General features: G+C 42.9%; 1 protein-coding gene and 1 long non-coding RNA gene across 4 annotated transcripts; one reads left to right on the top strand and one right to left on the bottom strand.

The window, feature by feature from the left end:
- Positions 1 to 318: 318 nt before the first annotated feature.
- Positions 319 to 20,900, bottom strand: ZKSCAN1 (zinc finger with KRAB and SCAN domains 1). 3 transcript variants are annotated; one of them, XM_058285833.2, is made up of 6 exons: positions 20,667 to 20,900; positions 12,083 to 12,540; positions 11,691 to 11,844; positions 10,001 to 10,092; positions 9,567 to 9,693; positions 319 to 7,363 (listed from the first exon to the last, which is right to left on the bottom strand). In XM_058285833.2, the coding sequence occupies exons 2-6, from the start codon at positions 12,488 to 12,490 to the stop codon at positions 6,471 to 6,473; spliced, it is 1,674 nt and encodes a 557-aa protein (XP_058141816.1). In that variant the 5' UTR covers positions 12,491 to 12,540; positions 20,667 to 20,900; the 3' UTR covers positions 319 to 6,470. The 3 variants fall into 3 exon arrangements, with proteins under 3 accessions (XP_058141816.1, XP_058141815.1, XP_058141818.1); XM_058285832.1 differs by having other exon boundaries at positions 12,083 to 12,584; positions 20,667 to 20,832; XM_058285835.1 differs by having other exon boundaries at positions 12,083 to 12,584; positions 20,757 to 20,813.
- On the top strand, positions 2,131 to 8,158 carry LOC131275471 (uncharacterized). Its single transcript, XR_009182923.2, has 2 exons — positions 2,131 to 2,234; positions 7,759 to 8,158. It is a non-coding gene; the product is annotated as an uncharacterized lncRNA (long non-coding RNA).
- Positions 20,901 to 21,128: the final 228 nt, after the last annotated feature.

Genomic DNA, 21,128 nt, shown 5'->3' with positions numbered 1-21,128 from the left:
TTTAATGGTTTCATCTTACATGATTCCAATCATCTTACATGATTCAATATGTAATTTGAAGGTTTTGTGGATAATTAAAAACCACTTTATTCTATGGGAACCAGGGTTTTTCACCCTGTGCCCTCTTCCTGTGCCTAGAGCTCTGCCTTGGCATTCTACAGAGCGCTTTTGTGAAATTACCAAAAACAAAACAAGTTCTGTGTGAGGATTTTGTTCGTGGGTTGCAGTTCCAGTTTCTAATTTTAAGTTATACTTTTCTCTTCACCCAAAACATCCACTCATCAAGCAAGGACAACAAAAAACCACCACCACAAGCACTGCCACCTGGAGATGATAATTTATTGTTTTACCATGACCCAGAAGAGAAACAACATGAAGAGAATATTAACAAGCCCCACGATTTCTTCCCCCAACCTCTCTACTCTAACATTTCTTTTTCAGACACCACAGTCACCTATGGACCAAACCATAAATGTGTATACATCTTATTTTGCTGCCATTTTTTATCATTGAAACATATGCCTCAATTAAAGTTTCAAATTTAATGTAAGATTCTCTAGCCTTAAGAAAAACACTCTTCCTCTAGGATTCCATTATCAAAAGAAACCTTTGTAGAAATGTTAATGAGGATTTAAAATGATCTAATTAAATTTTAAAACCATTTATTGAACATCTACTAAGCACCTGGACTCTTCAGAGCCTACTGAAATGAAAAATCCAGTTTTTAATAGCAATAACTTACTTTTGTGGGTATACAAAGACAAGTTCCTTCTTTTGGTCTAATTTATTCTAAACTAAGGAGCTGGAAGAGAAAAAACAGGAAAGCTTGTCTTACCCAGTCTACAAAGAAACAAGATGATGCCTGAGTTAGCGCTCTATATAAATTTAGGTTTATTGTGTTGATCTGGTTTTAATAATATATATTAACTAAAGTTAATAAAAATACATATGCTCATTTCAAAATAATTACTGATTTTCCTTGCACATCCACTCCTCACCCCTAAACTCATTTTTAGAACAAGATTTTCCTGCAGAATCACAATCCTCTTGCTCCCATATATTTGCTTTCAAATAAGAACCCTTGCTTCCAGCAGAAGTATCTCTAACATGCTTTGTCCTTGCTAGGGCAGAATGAGAATTTTAAAAGCAACTGAATGCTGTTAAGAGGGTGAGGCAAAAGGGGAGACAAGCTGGCACTAACCTCAACACGTGGCCATTGTCTCTCTTTTCAGGGCTCCTAAAGCTTCCTCAGGGGAAGCACTAGGGCTGTTACAACCCTCCTTCCTCTATCCCCTTCCCCATGCATCCACGTGGTTGGGAGACTAAATGATAGGGATTTGGGGGCTTTTGCAGCTGCCTGGTCCTTACCCAGGACCAAAGGAATTTACAAGCCAAATCTAAAACTGGAATGAAATCTAGGATTCAATACCACCTTTCAATCACTCACAGATCCCACTCTTCATTCTCTTAAAACACTCTTCCTCACTGCTTTAAGACTGGTTGCTGAAGGGAGAAAATTTACCTTTTAAAGACCAATTTGTTTTGCTATGAGTGCTGTGTAATTTGAAGCAAGTCATGATTCTTTAGTAAATGAAGGTGACAATCTCAGGAATAAAAAATTTTAAAAAGCTGTTAAGAGTAACAGCAGACCGTGGGTTAGAAGTCTACCTAGTGTCTCCTCTATACCTTCCAGTTTTAAAATAACAGAGAGAGAGATGAGATTTGTGGTGTCCTCTAATCAAATAGAATCAGACAACATGAAACCAAGTTCTCATGTTATGACATTCTGTATTACGGGATGTCAAAAGTTAGTTCCAAATTTTTGTTTGACTGCAGAATTGGAGATGGCTTACCTCCCTAACTTCAAGTTTGTTTTACAAAGCTTTGAAAAGTAAAACAATTTCATTTTCAGATATAATAAAAAATTAATCTGATTAATAAGTAACTGCCTTTAAATGTAGTGTGTCCATTCTAAAAACAAAACCTAAATCTATGTTAAGAAAACATCTCAAACAATAATGCTTTTTATTATATTCTCCAGTAGTAACTGAAATAAAAATCTACCCTAACATCTACAGAAAGATTTATACCACTTAATTTCCTTTTCTCTGATTCTCTTTCACTTTAGCAATCTGCAGACCTTCATATGGTTTCCCAGACAGGGAACCTAGTTCCCTGATAAATGTTTCTGAGAGGCTGCTCAGAGTAGGACACACAAAAATATGGCTCCTCTGGTAAGTATTGCTGTTGCTGTTTTACCCCATTTTAATAGTTACTCCAATTCACGATGAGTCTCCCATCTGGTATGCTAGGATGACCCCTGTTAGCTCTGGCCACCGAGATCAGATGACCAACCCTAGGAGAAAAACTGAAGGAAAATAAACCTGCCGTAGCTCTGAATCTCAAGTCCCCTCTCGTAATGATAAACCTGGGGAAATGGGTGGGGCAAAGGCATACAAGAGCACAGCCAAAGGGCACATTGCAAAATTGCTGCTTAAGCCTTATCAGAAGAACCCCAGCAATGCCAGGAACTGGATGCACCAGTGCCTCTCTTGCCGTACCCACTTGGCATTTTCTTATCCCAAACTTTTCTAAGGATAAAGACATAAGAGTCGGTGGGGGAAGTGGGACTATGGCTTACAGAACCTGGTCAAGTCAAGTGGTCCCACTGGGCTTTCCAGTGCACTCCCCTCTCGATTCATGGAGAAGACACTCTTGCTCCTCTTGACAAGCTTGGAGATTCCATTCCCTTTGCCTGAAATAGCGACCTGGCAGCTGAGAGGTCAACTCCCTGATCTGGAAGAGAAAACTCTCAGGAAGCTGCAGATGTTTATAGGAATTGTTCCATTGCAGGGCCCCATTAAACCTGTCTCTCCTAACAAATGTACTAATCTCTCCTCTTGACTTGATAAGTACCAAACTATGAAGCTTTGTTCCTTCTTTCCCCTTCTCGATTCTGTGAACTGACCTTTTGTCTATAATCAATTTCTTCACCACTCACTCTAAAACTCTGCTCTTTCAGAGCCATGCGTTCTGTCAAATAGGTTAAAATAAATTTCATAATCTGTTTACAGGGAATTTACAGAATAACAACCGGGGCTGGAGGTACAAAACACACACACTGACATTATGGCCATACAAATATATAGAAGTACCCAACATTAACAATTTTTGTAAGAAGTTGTATATTTTACTATTTCTTTAGCATTTCCCAACATTTTTTTTCTTCTGTGGCTCTTCTGGAGTTGTCAAAATTGTACTCCCTCTGCAGTGTTTCTGAAATTCATTACATGATTAGAGCATTATCAATAGAATTCATTTTCTGTCTGATGCAGTGAGTGCTGTACATGAAAATTTTCCTGACTCAAGAGTAATAAAGTTTATTTACAGTGTAAGCTTTCTGCTGCTGAGGGCTGAACTGTGATTAAAGGCTTTGCCGTATTTATCACATTCAAGAGGTTCTCTTCTGGAACAAATTCTTTGACGTACAGAAGATGTGAATTGTCCCACATATCAAATATGTCCATCTCTCTGCACATATTTAGCAGTTTTACTTTTATGCCTTTAATAAAATATTAAGTGCCTTACATAGCAAGATGCGTCACACATCTATCTTTTTCTGCAGCCTTGCCCGCCAGGCTGGAATAGAAACAAATACCCCACAACTTGAAGAATTTTTCTCCTCTTCCTGGCAAGGCTGGGGTATCTTTTCAAAACTTCCATTAGGTCAGCTAGCATGCTAATGGTTAACTCCAGAATACTTGCACTGTTAACAGACTTCAACCAGTCAAGAACTTCTGAATGACTATCCTGAGCACTAGGTTCCGTTTGTAAGCGTTTTTGTAAGCGTTTTTGATCGTGACCCACTTATACTCTGTGCTGAGCGTCTGATAAGCGAATGTAGTGTCAATGGTTTTCATAAACTTCAGGGACTGCCTCTGCTGGAGACCGGAAGCGACCCCAGGGGCTTACTGGGTAAGAGGTCCCGATGAAACGGTAACTGAATTGGGGGGTGGGGCACAGATTATATTTAACTTTCATTGAAAAACCAAAAATGATGGCTGAATTCTAATGTCAGCCAATGGTTGTTGTGGCTAAAAAGTAAAAGGCCTGTGTGGGACCAACTGAAGTCTCTGAACAAAGGGAAGTCAGTGCCTGGAGCCCCCGCATACCTCTCGCAGTGCTGTCGGTTGCTTCCTAGCAGGCAAAAGTCCTTGCTCAAAAGCAGCAGCAGTTGTCTAGGCAACCATTGCTGTAGCTCACTCTGAAAAAAAATCCTTAAAGCATTTCTTTTACCTCTACTTTACTATAAAAATTATTTAGGTATACCCTTCTGGAGTACCTCTTCTGTTTTCTTAAAATGGACAGATAGAAATATTCCATAACCAGTGGACTTACTACTTGAAGTTTTCCCAGGCAACTCTGACAAAACTGCTTAGAAGCTATAGGGAAATTGTGGTTGGTCCAAGTTATAAAGCCAGAGAGGCCAAAGAATTACTCTATGCAGAATTTTAGTCTAGTCTGGAGCTTGAGGCCACATGTGCCCCTATCTCATTGGCTCCCTTTAAAGCCATGTGGCTTCAGTGGACTTTAGTTGTTGGTCAGCAAACAACTGATAAGTGGCAGTTTTAGTTGTTTCACGAGGGGAGAGCTCAGTCCACGTGTTCTCCCGTTACAGGGCGGTCCTGCCAGTCTTCAGGTTTATCTGTCTGCGTCTCTAAGTTTCTGCAGGGCTGTCCAGTCATTTGTGTGTTTTCACAAGCTGAGTCCTCTGCCCAAGCCCTTGGCGGCCACGTCTATAGCCCAGGGCATCTGGGTCTCCTGAGTGGTGTCTGCAAAAACAATGTCATTCACATCTGCAGCCAACTGCATCCTCCTGCATGGATGACGCAACCATTGACATTTTGTAACCTCACCTCAGTCTTTAGTGAGGTTTAGCAATGAGAAACAGAAGAGAGACACAGTGTGCAAAACTACCATATGTGTCGCTACATCTACCTTAAGTGAATGTCTCAGAGCAACAAAGTATGTTTAGTAATAGCCAGTGATGTCAAATACTTTTGCAAAGTTGCTGGAAAAGTGTGGGAAAAAATGCTCCCTCTACAGCTTTCCCTTTTTTTTTTCTTCCTGAAAGCAACAAAAACCACACCTTCTCACCAATATTATCTGAACTTACAAATGATTCACAAAAAGTGCCTAGGTGGTCATGCTGTTTAGCAGCTGACTGAAGAGAATCCTGACCTAGGTCTTTGCCATAGAGGACGTCAGAAGAATGGCCTTGGCCAGTGTTCATATTCTCCCTCTTAAAGATGAGAATGGTCATCTCGCGGTATTTACTCACCGATTCATGTTCAGGAACTCTATGCGGGCCTCTCCTTTATTCAGGACAAGCAGCACCAGGCCCTAGAGCTTTAGCATGCCTCATGGCTCTGAAGGTCTCTTCAGAAGCTGGGCCAGGCTATGCTGTTCCAGTACTCATGAATGTAAAGGCCTGTGAGGGGTCAGTCATAACGAGTGCCTCTTGTGTGTTCAGTCGTGTTTCTAGCACTGTAAGGAACAGACACATATCCCTTGACAGTTGAAGCATCTCTTTCAGGAGAGGAGGGTTTAGTAAAAATGCACATACATGAAATAATTGAGAATTAAAGGGCAGAATACCATCAAGTGCTTGCTAAACTGTGGAGAAATGTATTCAGGAGTGCTATAGTGCTTTAAGAATTTCATCATGGGGGAGAAGTGTTTTGAATCATTGTTGCCACTTCAGCAGAATGTATCCCAGTGATGAGGATAGAACCATCTACATATGTTGCAGTCCTTTGGAACTGTAGAATGGTGCACATACCCTCTCTTTCAGGAAGAGATAGAAATCTTTGGTTTGATACTGATCAGCAAAGTCCTCGATTTCTATAGCTTTGGTAGGCTACCAGTGATCATATATATAACTTATTGTGTATACACACATATATATATATACATATATATATAACTAGTTTGAGCAGCATGTCCCAATGTAGTTTTTTAAAACTGTCCCTCTATTTTTGAGAAATAAGGTACCACAAGATGTTGGCCAAGGAGGGCTCGTTTACAGCAAGTAGTTCCTTAAGCCTCAGTATTGTTTTCATGGAGCCGTCCTCAGTGACTTTCACCTTGACAGCTGTCGTAGCCCAGAGCCCAGTGGTGCCTTAAAGGTATCCTCATTACTGAAAAGCCTGTGTGTGTGCGTTCATCTAGTGTGGAAATAGCGTGGATTACCCACACGACTAGCCTTCCCCTGCAGGGGCTATATGGAAGAACTAGATGCCCACAGACTACGCAAAGGCAGAACACTGCTGATGTAACTAGAAGGATCCTGAAGTGTGATTTTTGCCCCCAATCTTCTGAAGCTTTTATTTTTCCTCCTCCATGGGTACACATCTCTGAAATAATTTTAGAAACAAAAGGGGGAAATGGCTTGTTGACAAATTCTTGCCCTAGACACAGCTTTTCAGGAATGCTCCAAACGCATCAAGGGAGGCTGGGCTGTAATCAGAAGCTCGCTCTCTGGTGTGAATTCTGTGATGCAGAGTAAGGGTCGAGCTCCGGGTGAAGGCCTTTCCACACTTGGTACACTTATAGGGCTTTTCTCTGGTATGAATCCGCCGATGCAAAATAAGGTACGAGTTTCGGTTGAAAGCCTTCCCGCATTCACTACATTCGTAGGGTTTCTCCCCTGTGTGAATTCTCTGATGTTTAGTGAGGTCTGAGCTCTGGCTGAAGGCCTTCCCGCACTCGTTACATTCATAGGGCTTCTCTCCAGAGTGGATTCGCTGATGAAGAATGAGATTTGAACTATGACTGAAAGCTTTGCCACACTCGTTACATTCATGCGGTTTCTCTCCTGTGTGGATTCTCTGGTGTAGGACAAGATTGGAGTTAAGACTGAAGGCTTTCCCACACTCACTACATTCATAGGGCTTTTCTCCAGTGTGGATTATTTTATGGCGAATAAGGCTTGAACTCCTTGTGAAGCATTTACCACATTCATCACATCTATGAGACTTTGTTCCCGTTGGAACTTCTTCAGGGGTATTAAAGTTGGAACTCAGACTAAAGCTTCTTCCCAACCCTTTACCCTTCTCCCGTGGACCTCGTTCGCCTGTGGTGGTTTTTTTTTCCTTGATGGTAGCTGGAACCGAATCTCTCTTCTCTCTTCCAGTTTTCTCCTCAGGGTTTCTCTGCTGCTTTTCTACTGTTTTGCCCTGCTGGTCACGTTTTTCTCCAAACTCTTTTTGGAATTTTCCTTTTGTCTCCCCATGAGATGCTGAGTCTTCTGCAATTTCAGCCTTTGAAGATGATTCCTCATTCTCATTCCTGTTTTCACAACCTAATACAATAAACAGAAATACAAATAGCTCCTTTTTCTTTTGACTACAAGTTAATCAAGTGATACTGTTTCCAGGAAGCTTCCACATGACTGTAAAATGACTTTACAATATTAATTAGACATAGGAGGAAAAAAAGGAAAAACACAGGGAAGGGAAAAGAAGGGGTTAAGTTGGAAAATGAGGGAGCAGGCAGAGTGGGAAGGATGGGGAAGTAATGACAGAAGCAGCATGCAGAGAAGACAGAAATAAACGGGTACTCTGGCAACTGAGCAGAAGGAATAGAACCAGATAAGTAGTAAGGGATAAAGAATTACAGAATCTAAGAGGTCACAATTCTATTATTATTATTATTACTATTATTATTATTATTTTATCAACATGGTGATATTAACAGGCACAACAAGGAGCTCTGAAGGTGGCAAGCTGCAAGGACATGAACACCATCCACTGGGAACAGCAGTCTGGGGCTTTTGGTGCTCAAGTCACAGAGATGGGGGTGAAGAAGGTGGTTGGGACATGAGTAAATATAACAAAAACCTTCTCTGATAGGCAATTGAGAATAGCTGAGAACAGAAATTGAAAGCAATTCCTGAGATAATCTACGAATGAGATAATATAAGAAAACAAAAATTTATAAAAGAGCTTATCCTCTCATTTTTAGCAATCAGACTACTAAAAAACTTGAATTTATTTTTCTGTATACTGCTATATTCTGTGTATCACTTTGCTTTTAAGTGGAAATTAAAAATTGTTCAATAAATATATGTTTAACATTTGTCTAGGGAAAAAACAAAGTATCTGAACTCTATCCTTTATTTACTTGGCCTTAAGAAAGTTTTCCAAGAGGGTCTGTACTAACCCAAATAGGCCTCTCCAGGCAATTACCCAGGGAGTTGTATAATATCCATTCCTTGACTTCAGTAATGAAATCACCGTAACTACTGAACCAGTTGGAAAACAGAAGAAATTGGTCCATTTCGTTTGGATTCCAAACTAAGGTCTATGAGTATATGAACTGTTCCCAATGTTTTTTAAGTTACTGGAGTGGGTAATTTCCAGCTCACAATTAAGGATCAGTTCTCTGGCTTAATTTTCATCTGGTCCAAAGAGCAAATACCAAGAAACCACTTATACCTGGGGTTCAAAATAAAATTTGAGGCTTTTTGGAGCAAGGAGAAGGTTCTCAAATTGACTGCAGTAATGAATGCACAACTCTGTGATTATACGGAGAGCCACTGATTAAAACATTTTGAATTAACTGTATGGTGTATGACTAAAACTGTTCTTAAAAACAAAAACAAAAACAAAACCCCAATACACTTGAGGTTGAGGCATCCCCTTTTCATGCTTATCACCTCAGCCTCTCTCCACCCCGCCCCCCGGAGAAGGCTCACTGTGATTTCCCAACCACAGTACTTATTTGAGGGCTTCTATGTAGCACTGTCTCTTGGGGGTTAAGGTCTAGTAGAGACAAATGTCAGTGTTCCAGAAGAAAATATTTTGTTCTTGTTGACCAGTAAACTAACACTGGACGAAATGGGAAGAAGCATACTAGCAGAGGAGATGAACTGTGTCACCTTATCTTATCTGGTTGATGCCTTAGAACTTTTCTGTTCCTTTCTTACTATACATCCTGGATTCAGGGCTCTTCACAGAAAAGTATGATTAGATTTGGAAACCGGGAATCCTGGTCATAAGGAGGTTCTAGGACAAGCTTGTAGAATTGGACAGTGGTGGAAGAAAACAGAAGGCACCCGAAAGGATGCCTGGATGCTTGGCACATTCAGGGAAAAAACCTGGTGCCAGGACAACAGGCTGGGATCAGCCTGATGACCAGTTCACCTGGCTCTCTACTAGGACACTGCCCCAGCAGAGGCGGCTAATTGTAACCCACAGCGAGTAGGGCCAAGTCCTCCCCAGGAACTGAATGGCTGAAAAGGACCAGGAACACAAGAGTCTATTTCTGATTGCAAAGAGCAAAAACTACCTAGAGGTAAAAACAAAACTACCTTTAGAGATTAAAAAAATGAAATAAATGAGTCACAGTACCATGCAGTTGGGGGTAAATGAACACAAAGGTTCTCATTCTATCTGTTCTGGAGAAAGCGGATCAGTAGTCTCTAAATCCTTGCCAACACTCAACTAAGTATACCAGAGATGCCACACTAACAAGGAGTCAAAGAAATCCTCTGTCAGTCTTACCCTGGGAAAGCACATTCCCGTAATTCTCCTGCCTGTTGTCCCTATTGAGATTCCTCCGAGCCAGATTCTGGCATCCCCATTCCTCCAGGATGAGGGACACGGCCATATCCTCGATCTTCACCATCGCCTGAAATAAGCAGATGCCCACAGTCAGTTCCCCCAGGGCTCAGGGATAATCCCACTGCCTAAACCTGAAGCCAGGGACAGAAGTGCCTGTAAACCTACAGGATGCTGGGGAAGAAAACGGGAGCCTCCCAGGCTATGGTCAACTGGTGGTTTGCAGTGGAAAGAAAGTGAACAGAGAGTGGGGAAGGATTTCTCTGCGGGTAGGGGCATCGAGGTAAGTGCATATCCTGGGTGGAGGCTGCTCAAAGAGCTCCAGGAAGGGAGGGAGAGGCAAAGGACTCAGGAGGGCAGAGGGCCCTACAGCTCACCTGTGAATCTGCTGTAAACAGTGAAGATGCCATCGCCTGGTCCCGGGGGCTCCCCTCAGGAGGAGGCGCAGGTACATGGGAAGCAGGGAGAGCTGAGGGAGGAGAAAGGAGCTGTGAGTAAAACCAGCTCTGCTGAGGCCTGCCCTCAAAGGACCCAGAGTCACTTTCCTGCACCAGCATGTTCAATGTTTAACCCCAGAATAAAAACCGACAGAGTATAAAAAAGAAAAAGTACGACCACTGTTTCCCAAGACATCTAATCTCAAGCAGGAGTTGCAAGGAGTCATAAAAAGGTTTAAAATCACCTAGTCCAATCCCTTTATTTTAAAGAGGACACTTAGGGCCCAGGAGGGTCAATGATGTGTCTAATACCATACAGGGTAGAGCGGGAGAGCTGAGACTGTGACCCGGGCTCCTACTCTTAGCTACTTTCTGCCCACAGAAAGTACACAGCCTTCTGCCCCCAGTACAATCTGACTCATAACTTAATTCTCTACTACCAGGACGTCAGAATCCCATTTATGCCTAGAGCTGTGAAAAATGCCACATGGCCCTCAAAATCTTTAGCAGGGATATCTTGAAAAGCAGGTTAAAAAGAGGTCTTCCTGTCTCTGGGTAAGATACTTACAAGAGTATAAAGGTATGGTTATTGAGAATAAATACATATGCCTCAGGTCATCATTCAAGAACTATTTACTGAATGACTCTATATATTCTAGGGACCCTAAAAGTGTTACCTGGCAACCAGAAGCTGTAATTTGGCACTTGAAACCATGCCTGTCCTTCCCAGTTTCCTCATTTCGCCCTCTCTGACTTTTGCTTGTGGAGTTTGGAAAAGCCCTGCACGCCCACTCTAGGTCATCAATAATGGGAGATTTAAACAGCACGGTGCGCTGGTCTGCAAGGACTACCCCAGCCTACGCCTGCTGCCTACCCCTGGCAGTGCACGGAAGAGAATGCTTCCTTAAGTGCCATGACCTAATACCGCCCTCAATATCATCACAAACATGGGTTAGGCATTGGGCCTTCAGCAACTCTTCTTGAACTGTACTTTTTAATGACATCTATGTACCTACTTTTATTTCTGAATTGGATAAAGAAAATGTCATATATTTCCCTCAAAGGAAAAAAAAATTAGGTTAAACTGCTTTTTAATTTAAATGACCTTGAACTGACTTTCTTTCTCATGGTCCACAACCAAAACCAAAATATTTTTCCATGCTTTTCCCATTGTTTGATCTTCTGGACTGATTTTTTAAAAATAGCTTAGAAAAAGAGTGATGGATTTTAAAAAAGAGTTAGGATCCCTTTTATGATAGTTTATGACATACTAGAGTGTTTTAAAGCCTAGGCTGATAATACATTATCTCTTTCCAACACTTTCCTGTTAAAAATCTGCTAGACAGCTGGGATGCTAGCAATTCAATAAACAAATATTAACAGCCATCCAAGGTCATTATGCACATTTCATTTACCTCCTTGGTAACATAATTTAACTCCTGAGATTGAACTGTAAGTTCTGTCTCCCCCATTATTTAGTAATAATGTCAATAATGTATAATAAGAGTGAGCATGCTTCTTTATCACAGGTGTTCGGCAAATACCGAGGGGGTTATCCCATCCTTAAACAGTGTGACACTGTCCCCACTAACAGTTACCATGCCCCCCCACATGATGTCGTGCTCCTCACCCCGTGTCTGGAGGAGGCGGGGTTTCCGAGATGAATGCTTGAAATGGGACTGGGTGGCCTCGTGATGAAGCTCAAAGCTCGAGGACTCTTGACCTGCATCCAGAGGTACCATCCCCCTTGCGAGCATCTCAGGGCCATGGACTTGACCTGGGACCTGTGGACAAGCAGGTTGGGCTTGTGAGTCCAAGTACTTTCTCAAGAGGGATTACAGTATTAAAGAGGGGGCTGAATGTATACCATGAGGTGGGTGCAGAGGGGAGAAGGCCAGAGCACACTTGCATATCTGAGGAAAGCAGGGAGAATAAACACAAAAACTACTGCAACTAGCTTTAAATCGGCTCCAGCCGGATTACACACCCTGCTCACACAAAGTAGGTTTTGCCTCTTCTTACCTGCTGTCCTGATAAATCAAGCTCCAAATCCTCCAAAAGGGTCACAGCCTCCTCTCCACTGTCTGGGCGGTACTCCTGCAGCCAGACCTGGAGCTCCTTGGGCAGGATGGAGAGAAACTGCTCCAGCACCAGCAGCTCCAGGATCTGCTCCTTGGTATTCACCTCTGGTCGGAGCCACTGATGACAAAGTTCCTTAAGGCGACTCAGGGCCTCTCGTGGCCCAAAAGTGTTCTGGTAACAGAAGTGCCTAAACCGCTGGCGGAATATCTCTGGGTCGGGAGGAGGCGTCTCCTGTCCCCACCCGTGGTCCTCCTCATCTTCCTCTTCCACCTTCACTATCACGATGCCGTCCTTCTCCTGTGTGGCCTGCGGGGACAGGCCAGTGGCTTCCCTTGACTCAGCAGTCATCACTCAGGCTCTGGGAAGTACTAAGCCCAAACAGGCCTGTGCAATCCTTTCTGTTATAGGAAATGGTGTTATGGTATTTGTTTTTGTACTGTTCCTGAAGGATTAAGAGAGGTTATTCATACCTTTAGAAAAAGTGACCTGTGCTAAGACTTCATTCAAGGCTAGATGCCAAGGCAATCCACTAAGAATGCCTCTGAATAGGAAAGAAAAAAGCTACAGGGCTGTAGAGTTTCCAGTCACTTTAACTATTAAGGTTTGCAAACAGAGACCTCCAACAGGCCAGTTCCACCCTCAGGCTGTTTGCCTAGCACTGGAGCACCTGAGCACCCCCCTCCAGGCGGAGAGCACCCCCCCTCCAGGCGGAGAGCATGTGTGAAGGCCTGTCTTCCCAACACTTAGCCCGGGGAGAGCGAGGGTCAGCAGTGGGCCAGGCAGCAGGCTTAAAGTGGGACACGCACAACCCGCATCCCCACGACGACCCCCGCAGGTGGGTAGAACTAGCAGTACCATTTTACAGATGACAGAACTGGGGCTTAGAAACCTTAAGGAATATGCTCGCCATCAGGCGATTCCTGGTAGACCCAATATTCAAGCCAAATATGAAACCCCGAGACTTGCTCATCTACCATCCAGCTACCATTTATTACTTTTATGGGTGCCTTGGTCAGTCTAAAGCTGGTGTCTCCAAAGTACAAGATGATCTACTGGGGATGCAGAAAGAAAAGGTCAGAATGTCTAATTATAGTTTGAAAGTGAATTAAGCCATTTATTTGACATACCAACTGATACTGTAACACCTTTACTTGGTCTAAACACGAAAATGTCACGTGTCACAGAGCACATGACACATCCTGAGGGAGGAGCTGCAACGCCCTCCCCCAGCACGGCGACAGGGCATCCTCACTAAATTGTTTGCTTTTAGGTACTGTGATGTATCACAATTTACCTGAGACCACTTATGTGGAATAACACACTATTTTATCTAGCTTTAACTAATGTCACCTTCACAGAAGAGGCAAGCAGCTTAGAAAATTCTTGCTGAGAAACTACAATGAGAGAAAATACTAACAATGCAAACAAAAGTGAGCAACAAGAATATGGCTTCTACCCCAGTGAAAGGTCTCACTCTGCCAGACTAGAAGGAAAAAGCCAACATATATCTAAATCAAACAAGAAGTCTACCAGCGAGTGAGAAAGCAGCTGCTTAAAAAGCGAGGGTGAGGCAAGAACAGTTATCAAAACAGATGTGTGTTGGGAAACGTGTCCACTGTTATGTAACTTTAACTGTCAAACGTGATATTAAGTATCTTGGAAAACCTCTTTTAGGGGGAGGAGTGGGGTGAGGGGGGTGGGGGGTATACAGGGACCTCACATTTTTTTAATGTAATATTAAAAAATAAAGACATAAAATGTATCTTGGAAAACCTCTTTTATCTGCACATTTTAAAAACTTATATTTTCTAAACTCTTTAAAAATCTTCCAAATCAAGACTTTCAATGGGTCTTGAGCAGTTTGATAAAAAATAAAATGACACCTTCTGATTCATTTGTTAAGAACAACTGCTTCAAGGCCATGAAAAATGGAAATGTACTATCTGAATTTTTTTTTTTAAGATTTATTTATTTTATTTTATGCCCTCCCCGCCCCCCGCCCCAGTTGTCTGTTCTCTGTGTCTATTTGCTGCGTGTTCTTCTTTGTCCGCTTTTGTTGTCAGCGGCACGGGAATCTGTTTTTTTTTTCCTTTTTGTTGCGTCATCTTGTTGTGTCAGCTCTCTGTGTGTGCAGCGCCATTCTTGGGCAGGCTGCACTTTCTGTTGCCCCGGGCGGCTCTCCTTACGGGGTGCACTCCTTGCGCATGGGGCTCCCCTTTGCGGGGACACCCCTGCGTGGCACGGCACTCCTTGCGCGCATCAGCACTGCGCATGGCCAGCTCCACACGGGTCAAGGAGGCCCGGGGTTTGAACTGCGGACCTCCCATGTGGTAGGCAGACGCCCTAACCACTGGGCCAGGTCTGTTTTCCTATCTGAATTTTAACAACGACAAAGAAAATGACAATTTATAGCCTGGTCGGTAGACAGGATCATCTCGGGCAACTGAACGAGCTAATTCTCTCTGAATTAAAAATCTTTGTGAAATATCTCTTTCACCTCTGACGGTCATCAAAACTAAGTACTGGGAGAGGATGTGGCTCAAGAAGTTGAGTGCCCACCTCCCACATGGGAGGTCCCAAGTTCGGTTCCCGGTGCCTCCAAAAGAAGACAAAGTAGTAGACATCGAGCAAAAACAATGAGCAAGACAACAAGCAAACAACGAGCAGCACACAAACAACTAAAAAAAAACAAAAATGAGCGGGGAGCAGATGTGGCTCAAGCAGGTGAGTACCTGCCTCCCACATAGGAGGTCTCGGGTTTGATTCCTGGTGTTTCAACCAAAGAAAAAACAGACAACAAGCAAATAACGAACACAAACAATGAGTAAACAGATCAGGGAGCCATGGGAGAGTGGGTGGGAACTAAGTATCACTCTAAAGTTTTACAAACAGACCATCCAATTGCTGTATCACAATGATATAAAAAAACTGCAGTCTTTTAATACATAGCTCTCACTAAAAAACATGATTTTAGCAGAAAAGAGTTCACATATAACTTACATAAAGATTATTTTTAAATAGCACCATTTAATATATTTTTGTTCTATTATACAACATATTGGTAAAATAGTATATGCATATAATTTTTAAAAATAAATGTCTTTACTGATATCTGTGGCCAAAAAGTTTGGAGACTACTGTTTAAATCACAAAGAATATGATTTTAACCTGAGTTCATCACAGGATCAGCTTTTCTATTTCATCTTTTTGTCTTTAACTAAAAATAGAAATCCTTACTAAAATAGCAGTCAATAAAAAACACCACACTCAAAAAGGCTTTCTATATAAATTTAAAGAAAACCTGTGAGTTAAGCCATTCCTCCAAGGATTTTAAACCGGAAAGTCCTATTGCAACCACATTCCAGCCCTTTGCATTAAATCCCTCAGAACTGTTTTGTATCCTACTCTCCTTGCTCGGGTAAATACATTTGGCTTTTCAACTTCAACTTCAGCTTTACCTCTACAGTCCTTACAGCTACAATTATTCCCTTTCCTATAAAACTTCTGCATATCCCCAATATGCAAAGTATTCTGCTAGAGAGAGGTTTAAAAAGATGAGAAGCATGATTCCTATTTTACACAAATAATTACAGCACAAAGCAAATATGTCAAGTGTTCTAAGGAAGTTTCAACAATAGTGCCAGAGAAGCCCTAAGGAAGAGGTAACTGTTGAGTGAACAAGAAGGGAGCTTACTGGAAGAGGTTCCCCCGGAGCGGAGCACCCCAAACATGACCTCAACGGGATGAGGCAGGGAATAGGGGAGCCCAAGAGAGCACTCCTCTGGTTACCTTTTTCCCAAGTGGAGGCTAAATCATTCCTATAAGCCTTAGTCTCTTTCTCTGTCATTTCATGCTGAAAGCAGAAAAGCTATCATTTCCTGCTCTGCCTCCCACAACTATGAGCCACCACCCCAAACTGGGCTCCATGTCACTTCCCTAGACTGCTGCCATAGCCCCGATTTCCCGGGTTCCAATTAAAACTGCACACCAAGGTCAGAGGAGCAACTGACAAGGCCACCTCTTGTCATTCCAGCCTTCCCTGCAGCAATGCGGAAGAAGCCCAGCTAGCTACCAGCTCAGAGGTCAGGAGCCTCCAGGACCCGGCTATCCTGCTTACCTCCATAGTGATCACCCAGATTTCAGCCTATTTGGCTCATTAATGGTCCCCAAGCATGGGCTGTGAATAATCTCTCATTGTACCCACTCAACTGGTCAAATTTTTACTCACCCCTCAAGATGCATAAAGACTCTCAGGATGTCCCAAATGAAATAAGATCTCTTCCTCTTCGGTACACTGTACTTTGTCTCTGCCTTCTGGGACTTAACATTCTCCTTGTATTATCATTATTTGGTTGGCGGTTCCTATCCCCACTTTATTTTAGGCCCCTCAAAGACAGGGCTCCTGCTTTCTTTGTACTCATCCCCTAGAGCACCTGACACAGTTTAACTGCTCAATGCGATAGAATTAAGAACTACCCAAACTATTCCAAGTCCCCCTTCCATTCTTTTATTGCCTTTTGTGGCCCTTAGTGAGTGGGGTATTAGTAGAATATTCTCAGTCACTCGAGCTCAAACCTCATCTTCTTTGATGCCTCCTTCCTCATACACATTCAGTCCCCAAGCACCAGGGAGAAGTTAAGTCTTCATAATTTTTTTGTCTCTAGGCCCATGAAGCAGTTTCCTCTTTCTGATTCTTTGTCTTCATTTTCTCCCCAGCCCCAACCTACAATCCATCTCCAACTATACTCTCTTATTAAGTCTTCCAAAACTCTGGAACCTTGCATTCAGACCACCTAGTATCTGGTTCCAGTTTCCCCCTCAAGCTTCATTTCCCTTCAATCCTCTCCATGAATCTTCCCCATCCAGCAAAATGAGTTTAAACAGTACTTCATAAAAAATAAGCTGTGTTTTTTAGGAGCAGGAAAATTTAATGTAAAGCGACAGTACATACTCAAGATGGGAGTGTGGCCATGCTCATACGAGTTGTACGAATTGCACATGCCTTGTGTTTTTATATCCATCTCTTCCTTGTTCCACACTCAAGGTCTGGGATTTCCTTTTGCCCATCCATACAGCATTCAATCTTGCTCTCAAATTAGCTCCCCAATCCTCTCTGCCTTTTCAAATCCTATTTATCCTCCATAGTTCAGCTGAAATGCCACTTGCCCATCATCTCTGTTCAAGAAGTCTCTAGTAGGTATAATATAAAGAGCCCAAGTTTATTGAATGTTTTCTAGGTACAAGGTATTAGATTAAGCATTTCACTTAGTCACACAACAATTATTAGGAGGTAAAGAAAACTGTCATTCTCACTTTACAATGATAAAATTGAGGTTTGTTGACATTAAATAACTCAACCAAGGTCCCACAACAAGTAAAAGCAGAGCCAGGATTTGAAATTAGGCTTGAATGAGTTTTCAGTTCAAGCTCTTTAGCCATCATATCACACTCATCCTGTACCCAGTTTCTGGATACATGATTTCTTTCTGAAAGGATGACCACTGTTCAGGCAAGAGGGGGCCTTTGGTTCTGTCTGCCATCATATTTTCCTGAGACATCTGTATGAAAGGGAGGAGATCTGCAGGAGATGCAAGTGGCCATCATCTAAATACACGTGGGTCCTTCAAACAGGATAATTTAGTGGATAGAGTTCAGCAGCTAGCCTATCATCAGAAATCTCTACTTTTGCGAAAACTTTGTCCTGGCTCAGCTAAATTAAGGAGAGGATGGGAAAGGAACCTCGATTTGTGTCTACACCTGGGCCAGAGTTTCAAAGAGCAGGATAGTCCTTGGGTGAGTGGGAACCAACAGGAAGGACCTCTGAAGTGAGACCCATGGGTGCATTCCCTCCTTCCTCACTTGGGACAGGCTCTGCCCTCCACCCCCAAACATTTCTCTGCTCCCACTCAGGCAAGAGAAGAAGCACAACAGCAATGGAAGGTCTGGGTTTTATTTTGGGTGCCCCAGATGATCTATCTGAGCATATAACCTTCTCTCCAGTCTCCAAACTCACAGCCCTAATAATCTCCACCAATCATTCATCATGTAATATTTTATGATGCTTCTTTCTCTATAATCTAACTTATCGTGTTTTCATGTTTTTTCCTCTTTGATCACTCAATTTTTTAAAATACCTGATTGAATTTACAATGTCACATTAAAAATTTTTTATTCTGTTACCACATATACAACCTAGCATTTCCCCTCTTAACCACATTCAGATATATATTCCAATGCTGTTAATTATGTTCACAATGTTGTGCTACATAACCACAGTATCCCTAACTTTTGCCCATCCCTACAGCATTCAATCTTGCTCTCAAATTAGCTCCATGACCTCTTGGAAGAATTCCATGTTAACATTAAGCTGCTCCACCACTTACTAGCTGATGACTGTCTGCAAGTTAACTCCTTTATGTATGTTTCCTCATCTGTGTAATGAGAATGATAAAAATGGTATGGGCATCATGCAGCTGTTGTGAGAATTAAATGAGTTAACACATATAAAGCCCTTAAAAGACTGCCTGGCAAGTAGGAGGCATTACAGAAGTTTTAACCTTTTCAATTAATTTAAGAGATGTAACTATGCTTTCCAATTTTCAGTCTGCTTGGAAGATTGACTAATGGGAAAAATTCCTTAACAGTGAAGGCGGTACAGGCTGGAACACCTGAATTCTGATCTCCCACAAATAAGTCACACATCCCTGGGTAAGTTATTAACCTTCCAGGCACTCAGTATCAGTTGTCAAATAGGAGCTGGGGGAGGTGGGGCGGACAGCACAGGTAGCAAAACTACCTCCGGAATCCCTTAGAGCTGAAAACTCTTGACACATCATCCACATTAGATAAGATTAGGCCCCAGCAAACGGTTCTCACCAAGGATAAATACAAGCTATTTGCTGACAAAAAAGGGCCTGAAGTTACAAGCCCTTTGGAATTTTATTCCAAAGACTATTTTCTAAACAGGCCAGTATATCTTCCAGTCCATAATCTTCAAAGTTTAAATAAACTACTATCCCTCCCCCATTTGTGAACAGAGATATAAAATGTAAAATATGATAAAGTTCTCTTTGAAAGATAGCTATTTACTAAAAAAATACTGGATCTACCTCAGAATGAAAAGGTAAGATTTAACATAACCATAATTGGTATTTAGATGCAATATAAGATGTTAGAAGAATTTTAAATGCTTAAATCAAGTAGAGAATCTGCAAAATACTATGGTATAATATTAAGCAGCAACCGTTCCTGTTTTTAAGATTGGTGAAAACTGCCTGAAATGATGAATAAGAACTGCACAAACCTGGAGAAATATTCTGGAGGCAAAGTCTCATTATGGTTCCCTGTGTAATAAAGCTACTTTTCTCCACATTTGGCCAGCATATAGTATCAGTGCTGTGTTGATCTCATTACCATGAATTCTCCACAATTCAATTCAACAAGTATTTATTGACCACCTCCAACCCGCCAAGCACTGGCCTGTACAATAAATGCTTTCTTTGGTCCCAGGCCATGTAACAGCCTCTCTCTATAATGAAAGTATCTTATTGTGTACTAGAAGGCACTGCAGGAAAAGAAGGGGAATTGGGGTGGGGGGGAGGGAGATGGGTGCGCCTTATCAGGCTAAACTGTAGAATTTTTCAACTATATTGATCAAATTAAAAAATTTCAAAGCTAGAAGGGCCTTTTGAGAAAATCTATTTAGTTTTATTGATGACAAAATAGAGTTGGTGTCTTGTCTTACCCAAGGTCACTCAGCTAATCGGTTTCCTAATGGCCCAGTGCAATTTCCACAAATATCCTATCTCTTGACATACTGCAAGTCAAGCAGAGCAACGACCCCAAAATGAAAAATCTACCTTATCTCCAGGAAGGCTCATTTTAAAAAGTCCTTAAAAAGTCCCATAAAGCTTAAAGAGAATGGGGTGTATATAATGTCTACTAAATCCGAATCACTTCTTTATTCACTGTGACTAGGCTTCAAATACTCTAATCACCGCTCGGTGCTGCAGGTAGAGTGAGGAAGAGCAGGTGATCTGGGAACACATATGTAGTACCTCCAACCGTACCCACCTCTCGGCCTTCCGAATTTTACATCTAGAGGTGGAAGGACCCCCCCAAAAAAATCTCACCGGAATCAAAGCAAATGGCGACGAATGAAGAGCAGAAATATTAGGTTGGGGTCAGTTTGCTCGCGAGGCCCATTCTCAGAAACGTCAAAAAACGGTGACGACACTGCGGGTTAGGGGTTTCTCCTCAAGTCTCCGAGGCACCCCCATGCCAGTTCGGCCCCTAAACCCTCGCCCCCTCCCCGCCTGGACAAGGGTGTGGGGCGGGGACACCTCTCCGGGAGACGGCTCATCCTACAGCCCGGTCTGAGAAGGGGCCCGGGCCATGGTCTCTCTTCACACTCCGCCAGGGCCACCTGGAGGGGAGCCCCGGGGCCGCAGCTGCAGAGCCCACCCTCACACACACACCCGTGCGCCCCCGCCCACTCTCCCCAGAGGCCGGACCCAAGTCTCACCGTGAGCCCCGGGGGCGGCCTGGGGCGCTGGGAGAGAAAAGGGGAGCTGACTGTGGGGCTCAAGCCGGCCGAAAGGCGCTGGACACGAACCTAGGGCCTCCCGACGCCTCGCCACAGACACAATGAGTCACAAAGGCCGGAAGTGTGTCAGCACTCGCCTTCCGGGACTGCGCTGCGCTTCCGGGTCCTCTCTAGGAGCCCGGGAGGACTTTGTATCTCGGTTCCCGAATCCCTAGTCGGAGCCCCTTCCCTTGGGTGGTCAAGCCTCTGGCTTTGAGGAAACCTGCCCTCAGCTTGTCCACTCTGGGGAATGCAGGGGACAGGGGTGGGGTCAGGTTTTCTCTGATTCAAACAGATTCTCCAGCTCCTGACACTAGTGCATATGCTCATCCGATTTCTCCTGTCTTTTCCATCTTGGGCAGTCCATGGAGTAATTATAGTTATTATCAAACAGTAATAATA

This window comes from Dasypus novemcinctus, chromosome 23 (assembly GCF_030445035.2).
Source record: "Dasypus novemcinctus isolate mDasNov1 chromosome 23, mDasNov1.1.hap2, whole genome shotgun sequence".
NCBI classification, from domain to species: Eukaryota; Metazoa; Chordata; class Mammalia; order Cingulata; family Dasypodidae; genus Dasypus; species Dasypus novemcinctus.
Note: the sequence above shows the minus strand (reverse complement) of the source record. Positions and strands in the feature narration are given on the sequence as shown.

Bases quoted from the DNA above. Each gene is read 5' to 3' on its own strand.
- ZKSCAN1 (XM_058285833.2), bottom strand. From the start codon at position 12,490: ATGACTGCTGAGTCAAGGGAAGCCACTGGCCTGTCCCCGCAGGCCACA. The intron at 10,093-11,690 runs GTGAGGAGCACG...CTCCTCCCTCAG, and splicing joins CCGCCTCCTCCAGACACGGG to CTCTCCCTGCTTCCCATGTA. The intron at 7,364-9,566 runs GTAAGACTGACA...TTATTGTATTAG, and splicing joins CGGGAATGTGCTTTCCCAGG to GTTGTGAAAACAGGAATGAG.